Here is a 21,360-nt window from a genome sequence, read left to right as displayed (position 1 = left end):
GGCTAAACATCCCCAGCTCCCTAAACCGTTTGTCATAGGGCTTCATGGTTATATATAGGTAAATAGTATATATTGCACAAGGAATCTTCATTAATAAATATAATCACATAATATATAATAATATAATGTAAAATAATAATATAATAATATAACATATTTATGTAATATAATTACAATGTAATACAATAATATAATATATAGTATATTATAATACAATATAATAATAATATAATATATAATAATAATAATACAATAATATAATTATGTAACATAATTACAATGTAATATAATAATATAATATATAGTATACTATAATACAATATGATAATAATCTATGCTATATAATAAAACATAATCACATAATATAATAATGTAAACTAATAATACATAATATATTATAGTATAATATATAATATATAATAACAATATAATGTATTTATATAATAATAGTATAACAAAAGAATATAATTAACACAATTTAAAATAATAATGTAATATATAATAATACACTATATTATAATATAATTGATTAATATTAATATTGAGCAATTAAAGATAATTTCTGTGTGCAAACTCCATTTCCCACAATTCCATAGCAGTGAGCCATGAGAGTGAAAGCGGCGTCAAAGCGCATTATTCCTGCAGTCTGGACGCAGTCTCTGGCTTTTCTTTTTGCTGCTAAGCTGAAGAGGGGGAAAGCCCGCCCGCCGCCCGCGCCGCTCTCGGCCCTGACGGTTCCTCCGCTGGCTTTCCCTTCCTCCCGCCCGCGTTCTCTTTCTCCGCTCGGCCCGTGAAACGAAAGATCAACGCAGGCCGGCTTCTCTGTGGGCGGGGCTAGCCTTGCGCGCGGTGCATTGTGGGAGCGGAAGTGCCCTTTCCACGTTGGAGGAGGCTCCTGGAGACAAAATGGCGGCTGCCAGGAAGAGGTGAGCGAGGCAGCTGCATTGGGCAGATGAGGCTGAGAGGGAGAGCAGCTGGGCCTCCTTGGCGAGGCATTTTAGGAGAGGCCTCTGGGGTTTGGGGGGGTTGGGGATCTGAAAACTGAAACCCATTTGTGTCTCATGTGTGTGTGTGTATATTATATATATATATATACACACACACACACACACTTGATAGAGGTGATTTTATACACAACATTTCCCACTGATTTTGGGCAGTTGAACACAAGTTTTGGGTACATTCAGCCATCAAAAAAATACAAAGGTGCCACCCACGTGGAGGATGGTGGAATATTTATATATTATTTATTTAATAGTATTTATTTATTATTTAATATAAATAGATAAATTTATTTTATTTTATTTATGCCACCCACGTGGACTATTTTGGACTATTTATTTATTATTTATTTAATATTATTTATTTATTTAATATAAACAGATAAATTATTTATGCCACCCACGTGGACTAATTAGGAATATTTATTTAATATATATTTAATATTATTTATTATTATTATTATTATTATTAATGAATAAATTTTATTTTATTTATGCCACCCAAGTGGACTAATTAGGAATATTTATTTAATATATATTTAATATTATTTATTATTATTATTATTATTATTAATGAATAAATTTTATTTTATTTATGCCACCCACGTGGACTAATTAGGAATATTTATTTAATATATATTTAATATTATTTATTATTATTATTATTATTATTATTAATGAATAAATTTTATTTTATTTATGCCACCCACGTGGACTAATTAGGAATATTTATTTAATATATATTTAATATTATTTATTATTATTATTATTATTATTAATGAATAAATTTTATTTTATTTATGCCACCCACGTGGACTAATTAGGAATATTTATTTAATATATATTTAATATTATTTATTATTATTATTATTATTATTAATGAATAAATTTTATTTTATTTATGCCACCCAAGTGGACTAATTAGGCATATTTATTTAATATTTATTTAATATTTATTATTATTATTATTATTATTAATGAATGAATTTTATTTTATTTATGCCACCCACGTGGACTAATTTGGAATATTTATTTATTTATTTATTATTTAATAATATTTATTTATTTATTATTTAACATAAATATATAAATATTTATTTATTATTTACTAAATAAGTAAATTTATTTTATTTATGCCACCCTCGTGGACTAATTTGGAATATTTATTAATTATTATTATTTATTTATTTAATAAATAAATGAATTTTATTTATGCCACTCACATGGGCTGTTTTGGAATATTTATATATTATTTATTTAATATTTATTTATTCATTCATTATTTAATAAATAACTAAATTCTTGCATTTTGGAATATTATCATCTACATAATGAGATATCTTAGAGATGGGACACAACTCTAAATCTGAAACTCGTTAACGCTCCATATATACTTTATAGACTTAGCCTGAAGGTAATCTTATACGCAATATTTTCACTGATTTTTGTGCATGAAACAACGTTTTGTGTACATTGAACCATCGGAGAGCAAAGGTGCCGCTCTCTCAGTCAATGGACAGTTTGGGACTATTTTGGATTTCAGCGGAGGGAGACTCAACCTGCGTTTAATTCAGTCAAGGAGAAGAAGGATAACTAGTAATTGCTTTTGTTGTTGTTGCTGTTGTGTGCCTCCAAGTCATTTCTGACGTATAGCGATAATACCAATGGTACCCCGATCTGTTTCCTCCCACTGATCCTTCCTTTGTCCTCACTGAAACTAGGAAGCTTGCTGACCTGAGCGTCGATGAGTTCCTGACCTCCAGATTTGATTCTGATCCGGATGATGATGACGCTGATGGTTCGGAAGGAGATGCTTTGATGCTGAATGCAGAACGTGGGATGAACAGAAAGCGATCACAGAATGGAAAGGCTGGCAGCAAGAAGAAGGCGGCACTCAAAGCAAAGCCAGTGGAAACGTAAGGAAGGGGGAGGAAACATTGACTATGACTGCTTTGCTCAAGGGGTCCCAAATTGTGCTCCAGTGAATCCTGATTATTTTGTGGGAGTGGGATTTTAATTGGAGGTTCATTAGTGAGAAGAAATGGTTGACGTTGAGGTTGACCTCAAGGAATGAATTCAGTTGCAGGGAAAGCCCATCTACACAGTCCCTGAAGTGCCAGTCGAGTTACAAATACCGTTGTTTCCCTTAAACCAAACTCTTTTGTCCAGGAAGCCGAAGAAGGGGAAGGCTTCGCAACACAAAGACCAGCTCTCTCGGCTGAAGGAGAAGGACCCAGAATTTTACAAGTTCTTGGAAGACAACGACCGCACTCTGCTAAATTTCGACGATTCGGATAGCTCCGACGAGGACGACGGCCGTCACGTCTTGCCTGAAAAGCTGGAGGTATTTTATATTTGGGAGAGACCTAGCAATAACGTAATAAAATAGCGGGTTATTTAAAAGCACACAATGAAACAAAACATATCATTAAAGTCCCAGTATAACATTTCGGAGGAAAGATCGACTTGGCACGAAAGGAAGCATTGTTGGTGCCTGGACTTGTTCACACTATACAACTATGGCACTGTTATTCCAGTTTAATTACCAAGCTTCTCTCCTGTGGAAGTCAGGGATTTGCAGTTTAGGGAAGATGGCCCTTGTGGTCTCTTCCAACTCTGATTCTATGAAGGGAGTAGAATCATTGCAGTTAAAGTGGAACTATAGCACTATAGCTGTATAGTGTGAATGGCCCCAAGGTGTAACTCATGGAACCAGGGAGTCATGATGCCTCTCAAGAAAGGGACAGGATCAGGACTAAGGCCACTGAGGCTACTCTTATCACTATTGCAGAGATGACTTTTATAATACGCTAGCTGGAGTCATTGGTTTAGCTCTGTTGCTAAGTTATGCTCATATAGAGAAATCTTGTAGCACCTTTGAGACTAACTGAAAGAAAGAAATTGGCAGCATGAGCTTCCATGGACTTCAGTCTACTTCCTCAGGTAATATTTAATATACTGTATACAGTGGTACCCCGGGTTACGAAAGTAATTCGTTCCGCCGCCGCTTTTGTAACCCGGAAACTTTCGCTAGCCGAAAAGCCCATAGGCTTTTAATAGCGAAAGCCGCGATTTCGTGTGAAATCGCGCCGAAAAGCACCAAATTTTTTTTCGTAACCCGGAAACATTTAATTACATGGATTTTTTTCGTAACCCGGAAATTTCGTAAGGCGGCGCATTCGTATCCCGGGGTACCACTGTACTGTTGCATAGTGTAATACAAAGATATAGCTGTGTTAGTCTGTGGAATCAGTATGTAAAGAGATCTTGTAGCACCTTTGAGACTCACTTTTAGCTCTGTTTCTAAGTTAAGCTCATATAGAGAAATCTTGTAGCACCTTTGAGACTCACTGAAAGAAAGGAATTGGCAGCAAGAGCTTTCGTGGACTTCAGTCTCCTTCCTCAAATGCATTTGCATACATACTGATTCTACAGACTAACATGGCTATATCTTTGGATTGCGCATATGTATTCGTGCATGTTGCATAAACATATGCACAGACGCATATACAGTCGCCCCTCCTAATGCATGGGCCTGAGATCCGCATTCTTAAATATGCGCGGAGAGGCAACCTCCGCTGATAGCAATGGCGCGTGCGCCCATGCTGTGGTCATGGGGGTGCTCTCCAAGCCTATGGGGCTTGAATACGCGTGAGCCTCCGGAACAGATCCTCGCAAGAACAGAGGGCCAACTGTATATATATGCTTGTTTCATGCATGCACGATACACACATGTAGTTTATATTAAGACTATTTGGGTCTGTCTCCAACATGAGCTGCATCCTGAGCGGCATCACCTTTTTGTCTTACCTGTCAAACCTCTGAATGTTCCCCTTGGCAGAATGACAAGCTTGAAAGCGTCCCATTGTTAAAAGACATAACACAGTAGTTAAACTGTGACTGGAGGCTGACAACTGTTGTTGCTTTTTTAATAGCGAAGAAGCATTTTCAAAAGGTTTTTCTTTCTGTTATGTGCATGCAAGGTATTTTTAGTCTTCTTGTTTAGTCCCTGTTCAGACAAGGTCTGCATGGTTTTGAAAGACTGTAAAAAGCATTCACAATCTAAAGGCAAAAGTGATAATAGATAGAGGACATGCTGTGTCAGATGATCATAGAATCAGTTGGTCTATCTATTCTGCAGGATCTCTCTTGTGTTTGAAAGGTACCAGTAAAAGCATTAGGAATTTATTATAATGATAGAAACTGTCTGAAGTTCTAAAAAATGCATCAGTCTTTTTTAAATTTCCCCCAAATGGAACCACTTCTCTTTCCTTTGGCAGAGTGCCCAATGAATGAGGAGCCATCACCAAAAATACCATGCATTCGGTACCCATCAGTTTGATATCTCTTCTAGATGGGTGACAGGACCCAGTGCCTCAGTGACACTGGACATAAACTTGGACAGCCTTATGGAAAGTTGCTTTTTCCATGTTAGATGATCTGTAGCCCAATATAGTCTATATCAGAGGTCGACTTATAACAACTCCATGAATTTCATAGGGTTTTCTTAGGCAAGGAATACAGCACCTGGTATTCATTGGTGGTCTCCCATATATTAACCAGGGCTGACCTTGCTTACCTTCTAATATTAGATGTGATCTGGTACCTTGAGGGCTATTTAGGCCCTAATAAGTCTATCCACCCCAAGAGTGCATCCTCTAGACCCCTGCTTTGCAGTCCCTGAAACTCTCAAACACTAGCGTGGGAGGAAAGCCAGAACATTTCACTGTTCTCCTTCACAAATCCTCTGAAGTCCTTCACAAAGTGCTGTCAGGAAGTGACACAGTTTCACATCTGCCCTTTTGAGAGGGACTACTAAGGAAAACTGGTATTTGGCCCACAGGGAGAGGTGGTTAGGGGAAAAGTAGCCCTTGCACATCCATGCAGTTGCCTTCCCTTGACCTAGCCTTCCCATTATCTCATAATGCCTCTGGAGTTTCAGCTAGGCATTTTCCCAGTCTGACCTAGAAATGCTATCGATTGAATCTTCTGTGTGCAAAACTTGTGCTCTAATACTGATCTGTAGTCTTTCCCCATTCACCCATGCCATGAGTAATAGGTATAGGATGAAGAATGAGAAACATGAACCATCGGGTTGTTTCAGAGAAGAGATTTTCCCAGTTTGGGTTCTTTGTGTTACCAACTACACAAGTGCCATTGGTTTCAATAGGCTTACGCCAGTCAAGACCCATGATTTTAGGATGCCTTTCTCCAATTGCCACCAGTTGTTGCCAAGAAACCATTTCTTGTCTCATTTGTGTATACGTCCTTGACGTTGTCTCTTTTTTAAACAAATCTTTACAGGAAGGAAGCGATGACGATGAGGATGATGACGAAGAAAAGGAAGGGACTGGCAAACGGGAAAAAGTTGACTTCATCACTGTAAATTTGAAGATGGTGGAACAGTGGAAAGCGGCTGCGGAGGCAAGAAACGCAATTGCTTGCTTTGTTTTTGCAAAAAGCAGAGTAGATTTTTTAAGCATTAATGGGAGGTATTGATTAAAATGGAGTTTTCTATGTAAAGCAATACAGTTGAGAGCTAGATATGTGGGGACAATTCGGGTAAACTGTAGCAGTGATGAGGAATTTTGATGTTCAGTCCTTTTGTTTTATGTACTATCGTTTTAAAGCTGTATTTCCCCTTCTCTATTTTACCCATTTTTGTACTTTGAATCTTTTATGTAGACTTTTATAATCAAGTTTTATAATTCTGCTTCATTTATGGGTTTTGTACTTAATTGTATCTATATGATATTTTATTCATATTTTAGATTTATTATATTTTAGCTTTTTTTCTAATTTCTGTAGAACTTCTATAGAAATTTATAGCTGTTTTATCTGCTTTTGTGTTATTTTGATATGGCCTAAGGGCTAATCAATAAACATTGATTGATTAAAATGGGATTGGGTTGCTGAATGCAGATTACATCTACAGTTTCCTGTCCACTATTGTACTCTCCTTTTGAGATTAACATCTCGCACGCTGGAGGTAGTGCATGTAGTTAAGACCATGAGAAGGTTGACAATTTCCCCATAGCTTCTTTATTCCGTAACTGACTTTAAATGCATCCTGGGCTTTATTAGTAGTAGTAGGAAGATAGTGCTATTGCATTTACAGATTTCTCCAGAGCTGGGATTTAGGATGGCATGCTTTTCATTAATCTTCTCCAGGCGTTTCCCTGAAAGTTTCTCCTATCTTTCATCCCTCCTTCATCCAGAAGCAGCTCTCGCCCAGACTTTTCCATGAGATCACTCAGGCTTTCAAAGCCTGTGTGGTGACAGCCAAGGGAGATGCGGCTGGGATGGGTCCTGGCAAGTTCAAAGTCATCGACAGTACAGGTGAGCCTCCAAGGAATGGGTTCAGTGCCTGCTTTTTGCCACAAGTGGTGATGAAAGAGACCACCATTGCAGAGCACACAATCATGTAATTAACAGTTTTCATGGATTATACCAGTGATGGCGAACCTATGGCACGCGTGCCAGAGGTGGCACTCAGAGCCCTCTCTGTGGGCACATGTGCCATCACCCCAGCACAGAGTTTGGCGGAGTTTGTTACTAGAAAGCCAGAGGGACATAGCAGTTTGCAATAAATAAGTGGGTTTTGGGTTGCAGTTTGGGCACTCGGACTCGAAAAGGTTCACCATCACTGGATTATACCATTCACACTACTGGAGGATGATCAGAAACATAGGGACCGAGTTAAATTGAGTCACAGCATTGGTCCAGCTCTGGTTGACAGGAGCTCCTCGCGATTTTCAGCAGGATTCTTTCCTAGCAATATGTGGATATCCCTGGTATGACCCCATACAAGTAGAAACCAGGACTGGCCCTGCTTATATTTCCAATTCTAGTGATATCAATTGAGTTTAGTTGTGGTATGATGATTACTTGTTAGAAAGGGATCACGCCCATAGCCCCTCAGTGAGCAACTGTGTCTAGAAAATTGCACAACAGAGAAACTACTGTTTTGGAGCACTGAGTTGCTAGCTTTCTACATGTAAGGAGTGTTATAAAGTTTGAGGAAGAATTAAAAACTACAGCTCTCAGAATCATTCGGTCAGCTTGAGACTTGTCTCGATAGCTAGGGTTTTCTGGGAACTGCATTTCAAAAAAGTAACATTTCCAATCTTTTGTGACTACACCTCGCATGGTTACTGGCCATGCTGGCTGAGGGTTTCTGAGAGTAACTTCCCTAAACTCTGTATGAGAGCAGATAGTAGAATGATTTCCCTGAGTTCCTTATGGCTTACATCAGCCTTTCATTCTGGCTTGGGAAGGTGAGAGGTGTAATTCAGTAACCTCTGGAAGGAGGCACAGTTTGGGAGAAAGAGGAGAGTGGCTGAGAGCATCCTATGGGCAAGGCATGACTGGATAGGCCCCTAACACATTGAATCTTATTACAAAGGAAGAAGATGATGCATTATTGAACATATGAATAGTATCTGTCTTGGAGACGTTTGCGGGGCTTTTTCTGGGGTTTATTCAGAAGCCGTTCCAGTAGGGGGTGCCCAAGCAGCACCTGTTCCTGCTTCAGATAAATGATTTTGAGACATCAAGATGAAACTAAACACAGTCAAATGGCCTTCCAGCGCATCCTGTGCATTGCAGTAACCCAAAATTGAAGTGGTGAGAAGCTCCTGATAGAAGTTCAGTGCACAAGACCTACAGCCGGTGTATACCTTGCTCAGAAGGGAATGCTGCATCTTGTGACACTTCCCCTCTGCTTTTCTCTCCTGTTTAGTTTTCAACACACTTGTGTCCTTCTGTGTCCGTGACCTCTTTGGTCTGCTGCAGAAATTCCTTCAGGTGAAAGCTGCAAAAAACAAGTCCAAGTAAGTCCTCTCCCTATACTCACATTGTTCTGGTTTGCAAACTGGTCGATTCTGAAAGGTTGGCCAGTCAGCAGAGCCAAAAGTCAGAGGTTGTATGTCGACCAAACCATTGCCAGGTTGCTTGCTTTTGCAATCTGCAGTGTGCAATTTATCCTGAGGCTCTCATGAATGAGTCCTAATCAATAAGCAATTATTATTGATGAAATACTCTTTTTAAAAAGTCAGGAGCAAGCCTCCTCGCATCCCCATATCCAATGGACTCCATGAAGTAAATGGAAATGTGTTTCAGGATGCTAAAACGATGGGCTTTTTTTCTTCTGCCAATAAGTGGTTTTGGGTTTCCTGGCTCAAAAATTTCTATAGCCTTGAATGGAAGTGACGTCCTGAAGAAGAGCTAAAGGGCATTCGCAGGCCATAATGTGTTGCGCCTTTTAGCAAATACAGACCATTTTTAAACGTCCAAGATTCACCTCTTCTTTTGCCAAAACTCAGGGCAAAGTACAAATGGAACTAGAAGACAAAATTGATCCAGGGGAAAGAGTATAACAACCTTAACATAGTTTTTGGTGGGTTTCTTGGGCTATGTGGCCATGTTTTAGAAGAGTTTATTCCTGACGTTTCGACGGCAGCTGTGGCTCTGAAGATGCCGGCCACAGATGCTGGCGAAACGTCAGGAATAAACTCTTCTAGAACATGGACACATAGCCCGGAAAACCCATAAAGCACCATGGATGCTGGCCATGAAAGCCTTTGACTTCACATTCAGCCTTAAAATAGTAATCAAAACAGCATTTGTGGAATTTTCATCAGAGCTTAAAAAGCTTTGGGAGGAAAGCTTTGGGGAATTATTCCCCAAAGCCCATGGTTCACTGCAGCTGTTGTTTTCATTAACATCATGGCAACAGCAACAATACTTTATTAAGTTATTTATTTATTACATTATACTGCATTAAGACTATAGCAGTGGTTCTCAACCTTCCTAATGCTGCGACCCTTTAATATAGTTCCTCGTGTCATAAAATTATTCCTAAGATCATCGAAAATATGTGTTTTTCGATGGTCTGGTGATCCCTGTGAAAGGGTCATTTGACCCCCAAAAGGGTTGCAACCGCTAGATTACAGTATAATTTATAATGAATATAGCCCTCAATTACTTGTATTTTCCAAGCCCAGGAATAGCAATGCTACCCAAAAAGTGTGCCCTAACTCTTCAGGTATAAAGAATGAAGGCTGACCGGGTCAGCAATGAACTATTGGTTCAAACAAGGTGCCAGCAGGAACAGCTGGGTTTGCAAGGGTACAAGTAATCCCTTGTTTCTCTTCAGAGGCGTTGGCTTGGTTGCATTCTTTGACGCTGCCGTCTGATCTGGCTGGGATCATGGGCAGCTTTGGGTTGGGCTGGAGGAGGATTCTCCGTCGCATGTGCAGTTTTACACATTATCTTAGTGCGCGGCTAGCCTTGGCAGGAGTCCTGAGTTAAGTAAGGTCATGGTGGGTTCCATGCTAGCTGAGAGGCTTCCCAACTAAGTTGAGTAACCAGCTAAATACAGCCAGGGCCTAAAACAACCTGGGTTCAAATATCAGTTTAGTAATGGGGTTGCAGGATGTTATTTAGCAATAGAGCTGTGTCTTGCTTACACGCACATGCGCTTTGAAGTTACCTCTCCATTTACGGAGACCCCATGAATTTCATAGGGTTTTCTTAGGCGAGGAATCCTCCGAGGTGCTTTTGCCAGTTTAGAGTCATACTTAATTTTAAAACTCTTGTCAGGGAAACCTAAATTTGTAGGGTATGTATATTATGTGAATTGAATGAATGAATTTATTACGGCACATGGCCGGCACCAAAACATAGCAAAGATACAAAACATGTATCTGTACTTGCCATAGCAGTACATATATATGTGCCCATATGTAAGAAGGGTGAGAAATCTGACCCTGGGAACTATAGGCCCACTTACTTAACATCATAAGCAAACTCTATGCGATGCACCTCCTGGACAAATTATAACTTTGGTTAGAAGAAGAGGATATCGTCAAAGATGAACAAGCAGGATTCAGGAATAATCGCTCTACAACTGATCATGCCCTGGTTCTCTATCATGTAATTGAGAAATACACTTCTCAATCTAGAGGAGCCTTATTCACTGCCTTTATAGACTTTAAAACAGCCTTTGACCTTATCCCAAGGGACAAACTTTGGGGAAAGTTTGAAGAAACTAACATAGACAGAAGATTGTTAACTTTAATGCGTAACCTGCATGAGAATTCACTGGGCATTGTCCACACAGTTTGAGGCAACTTTGCAGTAATGAAGGTTAAAAGGTTGCTTTAAAAAGAAAGCTGATTTTCAGGGTTCTTGTTTCTATACCTATGGTATATATATAGGGATGTGGTGGCTTAGTGGTTAAGATACCGATTCTGACATTCAGAAGATGGGAAGGTTGGCAGTTTGAGGCCCGAGTGCCACATGATGGGGTGAGCTCCTGTCACTAGTCCCATCCTCTGCCAACCTAGCAGTTCAAAAGCATGAAAATGCAAGTAAATAAATAGGTACCACTTTGGTGGGAAGGTAACAACACTGGCTCTTTGGTTTAGTAACAGAGATGAGCACCATCCCTACAGTCAGTTACAACTGGACATTCACATCTAGGGACTACTTTTACCTTTTTATTTCTATACCTAAGACCTGTTTGTTCTGTCCAAGTCCATCATGGCCACAGCCCTGTATATAAATGCAGGGGATGGAAAGTACAGCTTTAACATGTCTGAGTAATATACCATCTCACACATACTGTATTTTCTTTCTACGTTGTTTAGGATGGTCTTGCCTTCTTCCAGTCCACTTTGGGGCAAGCTACGTCTAGATGTCAAGACTCACCTTGGCTGTACCATTCAGGTAAAACTTTGATATTGGAATATGTTTAAAGAGGGGGGAAAAGCTTAGTCCAGACTCTGGTATGGTGTAATGGTTTCTGATTGGTCATACTCAGAAACATAATTCGAAATCCATGTGAAAAACAGCCTCCCTAGCCTTGGTAGGAAGGATGTTTTATAGCCTGGGAGCAGCCGTGTCTTGGGTCCCCACCAACTGTGCCTATGAAGGTGCCGGGACTGAATTAAGGGCTTCTCCTGAAGCTCTCAGGGCCTGAATAACTTCTTATGAGGTTACAATCTGTTACATAGTCTGGACTTGAGCCTCATAGGGCTTAGTATGTGTGTGTTACTGTGTCACCTACCAGTGTAAGATAAGATTGCAAGTTGTTGAGCTTCTTGGCTCTGACCCAGATTTTAAGGTTTCCCACATTCTGCCCTTTTGCAGCTCCTGTCGTGTTTAACAGAAGCCTCTGTAGGGGCTGCTGTCCTGCAGCATGTTAACTCCATTGTGCCTTACTACTTGACTTTCCCAAAGCAATGCCGGATGCTACTCAAGGTAAGTCCAGCAGCCAGTGTTTCATTGTGAGCCTTTGTAACCCAGCATTTACAGGTAAGAAGTTCAATAATCCTCCCTCAACCCTTTCCCCAAAGTCTGCCAGCCTGTCTGCTCATCCATACCAACAAGAGTCTTAGGCTTGTTACAGACTGCCAAAATAAAGCTGCTTGGGGTCTCTTTGGAGGTATGCTATTTAAATGACGCATGGGTCCTACGAGTCCGGAGGTTGCGCCAAAGCCACACTCCATTCACAAGTACTGGAGTGCAGCTTTGGTGCAGCTTCCAGATTCTTAGGATGCATGCATCATTTAAACAGCATACCTCCAAAGAGACCCCAAGCAGCTTTATTTTGGCAGTCTGTAACAGACCTTATTCAGTTTAAAAATGCATTTGGCCAGGAATAAATTTTTTAACTTCTTGCGGTACATAGACAACTGAGTATGTGGAGGCATGATTTACTAGGGCAGTTCAAATGAGTGAGAATTTCACTTTGTCCCCATGCACATTTATCTGATTCCTCTTTTTCTTGTGTTCTCAGACTGATTCCTAGCTGCTCTCACTAGTGGGAGAACCAAAAGCAGCCATTTCCCACTTCTCTTGGTGCAGTGGGGTCCTCTGATGTGGCTGTGTCTTATCCCTGATCCTCCTGTTAAAAGACTGGAGCCTTTCAGTTCTTCAGCTCAGGATTGTATTGATGATGGATGTCTGACCATTTACTCATCCTATATATGCATTGTTCATCTTTTCCTATGTGTTTTCCCCAGCAAGCCATCCGTCTCTGGAGCACGGGTGAGGAAACTGTGAGGGTGTTAGCTTTCCTCGTGCTCAACAAAATCTGTCGACACAAAAAAGACGCCTGCCTGAATCCAGTCCTTAAGGTAAGATGGTGTTGGAAAACCACATGAAGAGAAACAATGGCTTTATCTAAGGAGTCATCTGTCCCTTTATTATCTACTTCAGGAGTCGTTTGGGACTCAGGTCTCTTCATCATTGGCCATGCTGTTTGGGGTTTATGGAGTTTATGGGAGGAGTAGTCTGGAATACCATATTGCCAGCTCCTGATCTGATGTGATATTTCCATAAAATGATGGTTTTAAAAAAACGTTGGCAGGTGGGAGCTTCAATCTACTGAAACCCAGCAGAATAAAATAAACACCATTGTTTCTGTTTTTACCCCTTCACTTCTTCAGCAAATGTATATTTCATACGTGAAGAACTCCAGATTCACTTCTCCCAATGCCCTTCCAATGATCAACTTCATGCAGCGGACTCTGACGGAGATGTATGCGCTTGACACTTCCATCTCCTACCAGCATGCCTTCATCTATATCCGCCAGTTGGCCATTCACCTGCGCAGTGCCATGACTGTGAAGAAAAAGGTGAGCTGATGGGCCTGGATGCCATCATGGGTTAGTTGGGCTCTCCATCTTCAGAAGCATATACCTCCAAATGACAGACACAGGGGAACAAATTGGGAAGTGTTGCCTTTGTGAACTGTTTGCAGATGGGCCAGAGGTGTTCGACTGGTTGATTTGAGGAGCAGCATGTTGGACTAGATAAGGCGGGCCCTGTGTGAGGGTTAGGGATTCTCCATCCCTCCCCTCTGTGAGGTACAATCCCCAAAAGTGTACCAAATACCTCTTGGTTTTGCCTGTATCCTTTCAGAATGGCTATTGGGAGTGATGTTGTGTCACTTCTGGTCGCCATTTTGGGGAAGACATGAGAGCCAGCATGATGTAGTGGTTTGATAGTTGAACTACAACTCTGGAGACCAGAGTTCGATTCCTCACTTGGTCATGGAAACATACTGGATGACCCTGGGAGACCCACATACTCTCAGCACCAGAAAAATCCCTGATTGGTCGTTGTGAGTCAGAAACAACCTGAAGGCATACAACAAGAACTACTACTAGACAAAAATAGAAGAGTAGAGTGGGAACATTTGCCTTGGGGGCATTTGGTTCAAAATTGGAGAATTCATCTGGGAAGTAATGTTGGCAAGGTGTGTATCTGTGTGCATGCAGCCTTTCTAGGGGGACTCCATGGCATGCAATGGTTGTCCACCCTATTCTCCATGGATGGGTTTTCTTCTCTAAAAGGGGCTGAGGATGAGGAAATCTAGGTACCAGAAGAGAGGTTGAGCTTTTGTTGTGTCTGCCTTTGGATTTCTAGTTGGGGGGCTGGATGGAAATAAAAGAAGATTGTCCCTTCCCCAACTCCGAGGCAGCCTGCCTCTCTTGGCATCTTTGCTGGCCTATCTTTGCTGATGATAAAAGCTTACGTTTTATCACATTACCAAAATACCCCTACTAGCAAAGGCGATTAGAGTGTCTCCCCATTTTCTTTCTGGCAACCTGTCACTTGCTCCTTTTTTTTTCTCCCTTTGGCTGCAGCCTAGATTTCCCATTCCCTGTTATCATGCCAGATTTGTTTGTTTTGGGGCAGAGAAATGAAATGAGGGGCGGCAGGTCCTTAACTCTCCCTCCCATCCCCAGATTGGATCTCATCCAGTCTGACGCAGACTTAATCCAAGACAAATTGCTAATCTCCTCCTTTATTGGTGTTTAAAGAAAACAAACCCGACGCAGATTAGTGGTTTGGTTACACCTCTCATCCTTGCAGGGCTTGCTTACCAGGGTAAGCCTCCTTTGCTCCCACCACCCCTCCAAAAGATGCTCAGACTCTGCAGATAAGCTGAGGAGAGATAACCAAAGTCTAGGGCCTTAATTGGCTCAGCTTGGCTTCTCCTACCCTCAGCCATGGGCCAGACAGGACGCAAATCGAGTTAGTTCCACCGCAGGAGAAGCAGTTCAGAGCGAGGTGGCTGGAGATTAGATTCTGCCCTCCCCAGCCGACATAAATCCACCCATAATGATAATGCTTTAGTTTATCGACGAGGTGGTAAATAGGCGAAGCAGGGGAGGAGGGACGCTAAAGTAGTACTTGCACTGAGTATTCATGCAACACATTTTGATGGCTCAAGGCTTCTCCCACCATATTGTGGAGTCCAACAATCTGCGATGGCATCCACCATGCTTGTTGAATCATTTCCGTGACTCAGTTATGAAACTTGGATATCACCTTAACTGCCGTAGGTCCGTTTTGTAGAACCCTTGGGTTCATCGTTTAATATAGTTTATCCTCGCAGTCCTCCCAGAGTTCTGTAGGATGGAGCCATGGAAAATGAAGTGGTCTCAAAAATGCTGTTATGTCTAATGTTACCTTCAGGTTATGTGTATAAGGTGCATATGAAACATACATGAATTATCTCATTATGTATATGCAAATATTCCAAAGTCTGAAGTCTAAACATTTCTGGTCCTAAGCATTTTGGATAACGGAGATTCAACCTGTACTTAAAAAGTTTTATCGGGGTTAGATAAATGGTGGGCTACTTTGACTCTAATACTAATTGACTTCATTCCCCCCTCCCCTTTTATCTCTTTTTTCTGTGTTTATTTCTAATTTCTATCAATATTTAATGTATTTCAATTCAGGGCCGTCAGTATTGATGTTTTTATTTCTCTATTGATTGTAAAGGATCGCATTATTTTAAAGAGCATTTACTCTGCTGCTAAGCCAGAAAGGCTTACAGAATGTCTTGCTTATGATCAGCCCAAGACAGTTAGGACCCATAGGATCAATGAATTCTTTTAACATACAACTTGTTTTAATATTCTACTAATTTAATTCTGTTTTAATGTATTATTTTGTATGCTTTTAATTGTACTGTTTTTTAATGTTGTGAGCTGCCCCAAGTCCCAGTTTGGGAAAAGAGTGGGATATAAATAAAGAATTCCTTACCTGCATTGCAGAGGTGCAACAAAGCCCTATTAGTGAGTATGAAGATGTGTATCAGGGCACCAACAACAGTGCCCCAATGTGTATTGACCATTTCTGATGTGCATTGGGCATTTCTGACACATGATGCTCCTGTTGCGCTCCAACACTTTCTAGCTGGTATCCATATGCATTATGGGGACTGTCTCAGAGCACATCAGTCCGCATTGTACATCAGGTCATGACACATTACTCAGTCCACCTATGAAGATGTAAGTCCCATGCTGAATTCTGGTCAAGAGTAAGAAGAGGTAGAGGATGTTGTTGCCGCCAATCTGAACAGTGTGCATCACAGAATACAAGGGGTCAGGTACCTGCCCCAAGGAGCTTGTGATCTAAAATAACAATACAGGTACAATTATTATATTGTGCTATTTTACATGTTTACAGGTATTGATGAGTCTTACCCATTTGTTTCTTTTTCCCTCTTGTTCCATGTAGGAGAACTACCAGTCAGTCTACAACTGGCAGTACATTCATTGCCTCTACTTCTGGTGTCGGGTCTTGAGCACCCTCTATCCCAATGCCGTCATGGAGCCCTTGATTTACCCTTTGACCCAGGTCATCATTGGCTGCATTAAGTAAGTGGCTGAGGATTGGTGTGTGTATATTTGTTGTGTTGTCTTTTGTCAGGTATTTCCTGAGAAGGTAGCTTTGGGTGTTCTTCCCTCATTAATATGAAAGCATTCTCCTCTTTCAACTGCCTCTCTCATGGTCAGAGGGGAATGCCTCTTCTGAAGAGAGAATCTGCATTGACATATACTTACATTGTTTAAGAACAAGTCCCTTTCACCCTGTTTTCAAAGCTTCTGTTATATATTGTGCAAATTTTAATGGGTTAAACAGAAGGGATGCTGTCCAGATGTTTGCGTCGCCATTGAGTTCCAACCAGCATGACCCTTGGCCAGGGACTATGGGAGCTCTTCTTTCAGGCACATGTATCTCCACATAACTGGCAGTCTTTCTCTGTTGAGTTTCAGTATTGTGGCTTGTAGTCTTTTTGTCTTAAATTCAAACAAAAATCCACCAAACAGTGATACCTTTATAGGCCAACCAAAATGCACAATATACTTGTTGCAAGGTTTTGAAGCTCCGCTGGCTGAAGAAGCCAGAGGAGCTTCAAAAGCTTGCAACAAGTATATTGTGCTGAAGAAGCTAGTGGAGCTTCGAAAGCTTGCAACAAGTATATTGTGCATTTCGAAAGCTTGCAACAAGTATATTGTGCATTTCGAAAGCTTGCAACAAGTATATTGTGCTGAAGATGCCAGTGGAGCTTCGAAAGCTTGCAACAAGTATATTGTGCATTTTGAAAACTTGCAACAAGTATATTGTGCTGAAGAAGCCAGTGGAGCTTTGAAAGCTTGCAACAAGTATATTGTGCATTTCGAAAGCTTGCAACAAGTATATTGTGCTGAAGATGCCAGTGGAGCTTCGAAAGCTTGCAACAAGTATATTGTGCATTTTGAAAACTTGCAACAAGTATATTGTGCTGAAGAAGCCAGTGGAGCTTTGAAAGCTTGCAACAAGTATATTGTGCATTTCGAAAGCTTGCAACAAGTATATTGTGCTGAAGAAGCCAGTGGAGCTTCGAAAGCTTGCAACAAGTATGTTGTACATTTTGGGATGGCCTATTAATGTAGCACTGTTGGGTGGATTTTTGTTTGAATTTACTAAATGACCAACACAGCTACCCCCTGCATCTTTTTGTATTAGTTGTGATACTCCCCCAAATCCTCCCTTAATTGTATGTGGGCCTTGCTTTATATACTGTGCTATTGGGGTGGACAACTGGGGACTCTGGACAGGTCAAAGGCCACAAAAATAGCACTTTGCTGACTCCTGTTCCAAAGTAAAGGTTGGGACGATAGTGGTCAGCGGAGCAACAAGCACACAGGACAGGTGAAGGACACTGCAAAGTATCCAGTTAAACTGGCTGATATTCAGCCTCCGTACGAAAACTTCTGGAGGAGTTGTTGCTGTTGTTGTTTTTAAGAGCACACACTCGGTGCGTGTGCAACAGCTGAATCCACGGTTTGAAACTGTTGGTGGCTAATGGGCATGCAATAAAGACTCCAGCAATCTCCTGAAATCCTGTTAGCTCCGTGTCCAGATTGTGGGCCTCCCCACCTTCCGAAGGCTGCCCTGCTTGCTCTCCCAGATGCCTCTGAGTGTTGATGAAGATAAACAGGTTGAAACGGTTTCCAGCGCTTCTGCCTCTCCCCCTTCCCACCTCCCCCTTCTATCTCTCTTCCCCCAGACGCCTTTCCGTCACTTAAGCGGGGCTTTTAATTGTCCTGCGGAGGAGCCGAGGCAGTTTTCCACCTGTCTAGGCAGATAAATCAGCTTCCTTCCAGGCCTCCCGGAAAGGTGAGCTCAGCAGGTCTCCGGGAGAACAGGCGCGGGGAGTGGAATTTCGCTGGCGGCTGTCATGTGCGGGATGCGAACAGGAGCTGTTTTAACAAGGCGAAAAGGCTCTGCGAACGGAAGGTGTTTGCATTCCCCGCCATCGCTGTTTTGCAGGGAATGAACTCTGCATACAAATACAAGTTCTGCCGTCCAGACTTATACGCCTGGTATAAAGGTTAAAAAGATGCAGGAGTGTTAGTGGCAATCCAATTTGTTATTTATTAATGCAGTAAACGCATTCATATCCCAATTTTCCTTACATTTTCAAGGCGACTAATAGTCTCAAAATGATAACAGCGCAGTCCTGTGCGCATGTATTCACAAGTAAGGCCCTGAGCACAGTGGAACTTTTCTTCCATGTAAGCACTGTATGTTTTAAAATCATTTGGAAACATTTCAGGGGAAAGGAAGATACCCACTGCGTTGGTTTTAAAGTGTCGTTCATCCACAAGATGGCGCTTTGCCCTAGAGGAAAAATGGCCGGCGAGCGCAGTGAGAACCTGGCGCAAAGGGAAAGCATGGGGGAGTTGTGTTTGTGTGTGTTGTGGGTGGGGGGCGATTGCCATCCACTGGAGCTCTATTGCTTCAGGCTGGTGCCAGGGCAACATTTAAAATGTGCTTATACAAGATAACTAGCAGCAGAGAGGTTGCTGACGGAAGCTGGAATGGGCTCCTTTCGCCTGCTGCTCTCCAGTGGATATGGGGAGTGGATGGGGGCTGCTGGCCTTAATTTCCTGTGGTTTGACAGAGATTTAGAGGAGAAGTTAGAAGTGGGCCTAGGGATTCAAGAGTGCTGCGTTTGGCTGCCGAAATGGATTTTGGACGTCGTTGCATTTTTATTCTGTTTTTTAAATCGGTCCATGGTGACCAAAAGTAGACAGAGTTAAGGCTAACAGGAGGAGAACTGGATGCTCCGGGAAATGGTCTCTAGAATTCAAAGACGTAGCCATGTTAGTCTGGAAAATCAGTACGCAAAAAGATCTTGTAGCACCTTGGAGACTAACTGAAAGAAAGAAGCTTGCATGAGTAAGTAGTAAGTAGTAAGCTTGCATGACCTTTCATAGACTTGAGTCTACTTCCTCGGATGCATCTTCCTCTCAGCTAGCCTCAAAGGTGCTACAAGATCCCTTTGCATACACATAGATTAGAGTCACCTCCTCTTCTTTCTGTACTTCTTCCACCTACCTTTTCAAGTTTTTATATGATATTTTGACACCGAGGAAAGTTGATTCCCTAGGTTAATGTATGTAAAGCATGCCCTCCTCTTCTTTTTCTTCTTTTTTCAAGTGTTCTGGGTGTATTCTTCCCCTAAACACACTTCTGTTCATGAGGAACAGTCTGATTGATTTGTCGACAAGTCTCCATCAAGTGGAGATCTGAAGATGGGACATTTTCCTCTTGCCCTGCACCTTTGAGACAGAAACCTCTCCAAGGGCTGTGTTCCAACATGATGCCACAAAAAAGCTGGTCAGATAGATATCAGTTTCACTGCTGAAGACCAAAGGCCCCTTTAACACATGCAATGGTCCCTCCACATTTGCTGGGCTTAGGGACAAAGGACCCCCACAAATAAAAAGCCACTATTCTTTTTACCTAAGAGAACACCTCTCTAGGAATTTCCAGGTCCTCCAGAGCAATTCTGTGGTCAGTATCTGCCAGACGTTAATCATAGAATCATGCTGGAGGACCTACAAATGCCTAGATAAGATTTAACTGTGCTGAAAACTTAAGGGAGGGATCCCTTCTGATACAAGGTGAGATAATAATAATAATAATAATAATAATAATAATAATACATTTTATTTATATTTCGCCTTTTCCTGGAGGAACAAGACCATTGGCCTGTGTAGTTCAGTATTGTCTGTACTGATAGGAAACATAACTCCAGAGTCTCAAACATGGATGTGCAGGGTTTGGAAAAATTACTTTTCTACAACTGTAACTACATGGACTGCTTTTGTGCATGCAAGTGTTGAGTGTTCCAAGGTGAAAAGTGCAACCAATATGTTGTTGTAGTTGTTGTGTGACCCTAAGATGGACGTATCATCGGGTTTTCTTGCCGATATTTGTTCAGAGGGGGTTTGTTATTGTCATCTTCTGAGGCTGAGAGAGCATGACTTGCCCAAGGGCACCCAGCAGATTTAGAAGGACAAGCTGGCATTCAAACCCTGGTCTCCAGAGTCCTATTCCAACACTCAGACCATTGTGTTACTCAGCGTCAAAAGGTTTGTGGGTTTTGAACTCAAGGAAATGGGCCTATGCAATGAAATGAGAACCAAAATTCAATCGGATTTAGGTTTTTTTTGTGGGGTTTTCGGACTATATGGCCATATTCTATGTCAGTTTATTCCTGACGTTTTGCCAGCGTTTATAGCTGGCATCTTCAGAGACACTCTGAAGATGCCAGCCACAGATGCTGGCGAAATGTCAGGAATAAACTCTTCTAGAACATGGCCACATAGCCCCCCCCCCCCCAAAAGCTATGGATGTCGGCCACGGAAACCTTCGACTTCAATCAGATTTAATTTCAAATTTAAATTAAAACCAGTTTTGATCTTGATCTGCTGGGTGGGGTGCTGAGTCTCAGCCTGTTCCTTATTGCATAAGAAAGCAACTGAGCCGTATCTCCTCTTGCAAAACCTTTCTGGATCTTTGGCGCACAAATAGGCCAATCCGCCGCCCAGGCAGGCAACAAACCAACCCAGCGGCGGCGGCGCATACTTCATTCCAGGACTGTCCCTAGCCGCTGGGAAGTTTTTAAGCCGGCTGTCACCTCTCCGAGCTCTCGGAAATTAATGGCCTTGGTTTACAGTAAATCTATACCTTTTAACAGGTTTATCCCCCAATC

General features: G+C 41.5%; 1 protein-coding gene across 1 annotated transcript in view; it reads left to right on the top strand.

The window, feature by feature from the left end:
- The first annotated feature begins 876 nt into the window (after nt 1-876).
- The window catches only part of NOC2L (NOC2 like nucleolar associated transcriptional repressor), a 50,601-nt gene continuing 30,117 nt past the window's right edge, over nt 877-21,360 (top strand). Inside the window, exons 1-11 of the mRNA XM_089534261.1 lie at nt 877-926; nt 2,723-2,917; nt 3,171-3,345; nt 6,306-6,425; nt 7,220-7,340; nt 8,743-8,833; nt 11,654-11,732; nt 12,156-12,266; nt 13,031-13,144; nt 13,457-13,645; nt 16,548-16,687. Of these exons, the coding sequence (XP_089390387.1) occupies nt 907-926; nt 2,723-2,917; nt 3,171-3,345; nt 6,306-6,425; nt 7,220-7,340; nt 8,743-8,833; nt 11,654-11,732; nt 12,156-12,266; nt 13,031-13,144; nt 13,457-13,645; nt 16,548-16,687 (1,355 nt within the window). The 5' untranslated portion in view covers nt 877-906. The remainder of the gene's footprint in view (nt 927-2,722; nt 2,918-3,170; nt 3,346-6,305; nt 6,426-7,219; nt 7,341-8,742; nt 8,834-11,653; nt 11,733-12,155; nt 12,267-13,030; nt 13,145-13,456; nt 13,646-16,547; nt 16,688-21,360) is intronic.

The sequence above is a fragment of the Sceloporus occidentalis genome, unplaced genomic scaffold, assembly GCF_023333645.1.
Source record: "Sceloporus occidentalis isolate IW3139 unplaced genomic scaffold, rSceOcc1.0.p SCAF_8, whole genome shotgun sequence".
Lineage (NCBI taxonomy): Eukaryota > Metazoa > Chordata > Lepidosauria > Squamata > Phrynosomatidae > Sceloporus > Sceloporus occidentalis.
Note: the sequence above shows the minus strand (reverse complement) of the source record. Positions and strands in the feature narration are given on the sequence as shown.